The sequence below is a fragment of the Anopheles darlingi genome, chromosome 3 (assembly GCF_943734745.1).
Source record: "Anopheles darlingi chromosome 3, idAnoDarlMG_H_01, whole genome shotgun sequence".
Classification (NCBI taxonomy): Eukaryota; Metazoa; Arthropoda; class Insecta; order Diptera; family Culicidae; genus Anopheles; species Anopheles darlingi.
The window spans coordinates 7,851,467-7,856,466 of record NC_064875.1 but is presented as its reverse complement, the minus strand read 5'-3'; the positions used below and the strand labels follow the sequence as shown (position 1 = coordinate 7,856,466).

At 49.4% G+C, this 5,000-nt stretch overlaps 1 protein-coding gene across 2 annotated transcripts in view; it reads left to right on the top strand.

The window, feature by feature from the left end:
- The window catches only part of LOC125953935 (spondin-1-like), a 14,803-nt gene that overhangs the window by 4,833 nt on the left and 4,970 nt on the right, over window positions 1-5,000 (top strand). For both annotated transcript variants that reach the window (XM_049683791.1, XM_049683792.1), the window contains exon 2: window positions 2,099-2,524. In XM_049683791.1, the coding sequence (XP_049539748.1) occupies window positions 2,248-2,524 (277 nt within the window). In that variant the 5' untranslated portion in view covers window positions 2,099-2,247. The remainder of the gene's footprint in view (window positions 1-2,098; window positions 2,525-5,000) is intronic.

Sequence of the window (5,000 nt, the reverse complement as noted above, 5' to 3'; positions counted from 1 at the left end):
TAACTCTGGGGACTCCGTCTGGTGTGGGGGACTCGTAAAGGAGTCATTTTGAGGCGGGGTAACCATCCCAATGCCACTACACCGATGATGATGCCCAGCTTTATCATCATCGTCATGCATTATGGATGGATGGATGATTGGAGAAAGGGAGAGAGAGAGAGAATGGTCAGCGCAAGGCGCCATACTCTCGGTGTATGGCGCATAACTTATCTAATTATCACTAAACCAGTGACCCCACCCACAAGCCCCGTTTCCAGCACGTTGCGCAGTAAATGTAATTAGCTTTATTACACTCCGTTTGCTACTGAAATGAAACCCCCATAGGTCCAAAAGGGACCCGAGCGGTAAGTTCACCAGAAAGTACTCCAATTACTGATGTCCGTGATGCCGTGTTTGATGTGGGATTCCCAATAATTCCGCCACAAATGATAGGGGAATGATTTGGCCTAACGATAAGGTCCGGAACACTCCTCCCCACATCATCGATCATGTGACATCCGAGGAGCGCCGTATCCGGAGCTTGTAATGTACGGGGTTTGCGGTTCAGCGAGCATTTCCGGCAATGCAATCGTGTGCAATATCGGACTGCAGCCAGCTTCATGTTTAAAAGATGTCAAAAAGCAAATCGGGTCAGCTTTTTGTGCTCCCTGGTTATGTGCAGCACACATGATGATGCTGCTGTTGCAAGAACTGCTATGCATAGCAAACGTCATCTGCGTCCTTTTCGCGTCGTCTGGCACTGCTTATGGAGCGATTGGTCTACCCCGTCTGTTACATACCCCGTAGGCGAAAGAATCTGTCGATGAAATATTTATTGAATAACACACACACACACACATTCACAAACACACCTCCAAAGGGAAGACGGTATGCTCACTGGCAGCATATCGGGTACAGATTTCTTCCTGCTGCCGGAAGCAATATTCAACGCTTTTCACTGGAACCGGCTGCTCCCTTCGAGCTATTGAAAGCGTTGGCATCCTTTTTGCGAATCGGATTCTGAGAGCCCGATAAGAAGCATAAAGATGCCAAGCCGCGTTCGGGGGGCAGGGGAGCGTTCCTCCATAGCCAGCAACAGCAGCAGCAGCAGCAGCAGTGTTGTATGTATATGTCGTGATCGTACAAAAAGGGATCGTAAGGCGGCAAACAGCAGTAGCAGCAGCAGCAGCTGTAGCTGTAGCGCGGTGCAGCGGCAATGGTATGGCAAGCGGATTACGGTCTGGCACTGGCATGCTGTCGGGCAGCTTTCCACGTGCACATCTCGTGGAAAATCCCACTCCAGACATCGTACAAAGCAGCAGTGGAAAGCCGCGCGCTACAAAACACTTCAAAACGTGTTCGTTCTCCGAACAAATGACTCACACACATTGACTGGCCTCGGAACACGGCTGTGATGGTCCGCATACGTCCGCGGACGCCGCCGTCCGTCGATAACCTTTCGATCCGGATCACCGTCGGCGTTTTGTGGTGTCTTCGCCACGCGCGATTAGCATCTGCCGAACGTGTTGTTTACTGGCCCTCCCCCCCTGGGGGAAGATTATTGTTTGCTACATTCTTCGTTCGTTTGTGGAATGTATAAACACACACACACACACACACACACACACACACACACACACACACACACATACACACGGATGGATGGACACACAGCACTGCTAATCGAATTTACGTAGCGAGGCATGAATGATTGACTTCGAAAATGTCAATTGCGGACAACTGCTAGAAATGGCAAATGGAGTTCGTGGAATTAAATCCATCAAAGTTATCCACAATACCTGTTAGGGCAGCCACCAACAAGACATTCATTATGAATTCCAGAACCCTCCGTAGAGCATCTTAATCTGATTTGCAGAAATCGAAATACATTTCCATCTCCATGCGAACTTTGGCAAACGGCTCGGACGATAATCCAAAGTTGTGTGCGTAGTAAACAGTGCCCCTGGCCTGCCCTGCCTCTCTGTTCCGTCGAACAGACCTGACCTGATCCAAGTGCTTAGTAGCTCGACGACAACAGGCAAGAGGCCATTCTCCGGAAATGATTGATATTCATATCTCAATCTCCTGGCTGGTTGCCTTTCCCCACCCCATCTTTCAGCCACCCCCCGGTACTGTGTGGTACGTCGTAATCCCGTCGGACAGCGGCTCGGAACCTACCACTGGATGTAGCGTTCGCCAGTGCCGTGTTTGTGTAAGTGCGTGCGCGAGTGTATGTGTACCATTTGAAAGTTCTACTACCCCCCAAAAATGAGGTCACCAAGGAAGCGACCTCCCTATCGACGAATGACGACGACAACAGCTACAACGACGACAACAGCAACGATGACGTCGACGGCGACAACGGTGGCCCACAAGCTGCTGGCCATCATCTTCCTGCTGCAGCTGCTACTCGATGGAGCCTGGGCCCTCCGCTGCGACCGTTCGCCCGAAGGATCGGGAGCAAACAAATCACCCGCCGACGGGCGATTCCGGCTGCGTATCTCCGGCAACCCGGAGAAGTACGTCCCCGGAGAGTCGTACACCAGTGAGTAGCCCCCAACCTTGCAACCGTATTCCAATTTCCCTTGTGAACTGTCATTTCGATCCATCGAGACCATCCGAAGGCCTTTTCGATGATTAACCTTTTTTACATTGCATAAGGAAGGGGGGAGGGGGGCGGTGAGAGGGCAAAGGCCATTATACGCCCACATCTGCCACTCCCCCTCCCACCCCCTTCCACCAAACAAATTCAATTATCCTTAGGTCGAGATGAGGTCCGGCGACCGGACCTGCACTTTCGATAATCATCATTTGGCACTCGTTCATCCCGGGCCCCGACAGTGATCGCATCCCTCAATGGCCCTATTCGAACCGGTACCGGAATGGCTCTTCAATGAGCAACGGACTAGAGGCGGAGGGAGGTGCTCAGTCACATCAATTACCATTTCTCTTTATCTCTCACTCTCTCCATCTCTCCCGTCCTCCTCCTGCCCATGCGTCAGCAGACACGAGGTCCGAGGTCAGAGCTTTTACATCATTTATTTTTCGATTATCGGCGTCCATCTTCGAGTGGAGAGCACTGGTGCCGGTCAACAGACAGACACTCGAGCATGGCTGCCCGTTTTCGGGGGGGGAGTGGGCTCTGCTCTGTTTGTTTCTTATTTATGCGTTTGGCTTGGATTCCAGGTTTTTTTTTTTTGCGAAAAAGAGACATAGTGCTCGAAAAGCGCTGGAAAATGGAAACTCGATTTCGATGTCTTCTGTGTCGGGGCCAAAGTCCTGTGACCCTCCCCTCCTTGTACGGTGTGTCAATATATGGAGGGGGTTTGCTGGATGCTGAACTTTAGAGTTTGGTCCTCCCAACAAACACCAAGTCAACATGCTAGCAAGCGTAAGCCTCCGTTCAGCTCCCGTAGACTAGCAGATGCCACAATCGGTGGTCCTCAATCCCTGCTTATCCCCCCCCCCCCCTCCCGAGCACAATCGGTCTTGGGCATCATGGGTACGGTGTGGTTTAGCCGATTCTCATTGATTTTACTCCATTTTCCCCCTCCTCCCTTTTTATCCTGTTATGCGATAAGGGCTCCGTAAAGTATCGGGCCATTCGATCCCTTTCGAGTGAGGAGCGTTTACGAGGGATCGTTGTCCCCATTGGAAGAGTCCTAAAGTCCGGAAAAATGAAAATCCTTTCTAACGATTTCGATCGAACCGGACAAGTTTCGTCCATTAATGGTTACCGTTTTTTTTTTGGGGGGGTAATCGAAATTCTTTGCTGCATGGCGCTGGACGAGGACGACAAAGACGACGGCAGGCTATTTGTTTGTGCAGCACTATGGGACCACTATGGGGTCAAGTACTTTAATTTAAAGCGGGAATTTAACTTTCTTTGTTTTCATTTTCATGTTATTTTTACGATCTTTTTTTTTTTGGTTTTAGCAATAAAATCTGCTATCAAACTCGTTTATATCACAGTAGCTTTTGCGAGAAAAGCATAAAACTGCTGAAGTAATCTTAGTAACCTGTGCTTCAAATAGAGCAGTTACATCGAAAGTAATCGTAAAGAAAAATTGCAGCTAAAACAGCATTTCCAAACAGTAACGATAATTTCCAACATTTGATTAGCTTCCTAAAAATAAAATACACTAAAAAACTAATCACGTTTTTTTTAGTCTCTGAACAATCATAAAGTTACGAAACAAGACATTCTAGTATTCGAAACGTGGTTATTATTCCCGCTTTTGCTGTAAAGAATATTCATGAAGAACCAAAACCAACTATCCGGCCAGGTCCCAAACCAAGGTCCATGCTATCGACCATCGATGTGAACCCCACCGAAAGCCATCAACTGATGAGCCATGGAATTTTCGCTTTGAGAGCACGCCAATCCCAGTACAGATCACACACCACACACACATACACATTTACAAGGCCCAGATTACGATGCCGATAACGACCGAGTAATCGACCGAACAGGCAAAGCTCATCGATGTGATGGCAATGATGGTGGTGGTGCCCTCCTTCGCCTCCATATTGTCCTTCTATCAGTTCATCCGCTCGCCTTCGCTTACACAAACGCGCTGCGACCACTCATCGTCCTCCGTAGCTGAAACTGGCGCTGGGCATGGCCATCGTCGCCATCGATGGGCACTTTTTGGTCGATACTGCGTGTGTCTGTGTGTGTGTCGCTGTGTTCGGAATGTAATGCCTGTCATTTCATTTTGTAATTAGCAGTGAAATATGAAAAGATCCCTCCAATATCCCGCTCCCCCCACGCCGCTTATCGGGGCGCATCCCTGTATCGATTGCATTGCGGACACGATAAGAAGAAGGAATCTCGCAAAAGGGATAAAGTCGGTTACAGGACCTCTGGACCGCCCCCCCAACCCTGGATCAATGTTCGAAGTGGAAATTGCATTACATAAAATTGATCCTCCCTTATCAGGAAAGTCCTCGAACCCCGAGACGGTGAGCCCTTGTCTCGCGCCCAGTTACTACATTCCAAGCTCATCGCATTGGTCGTC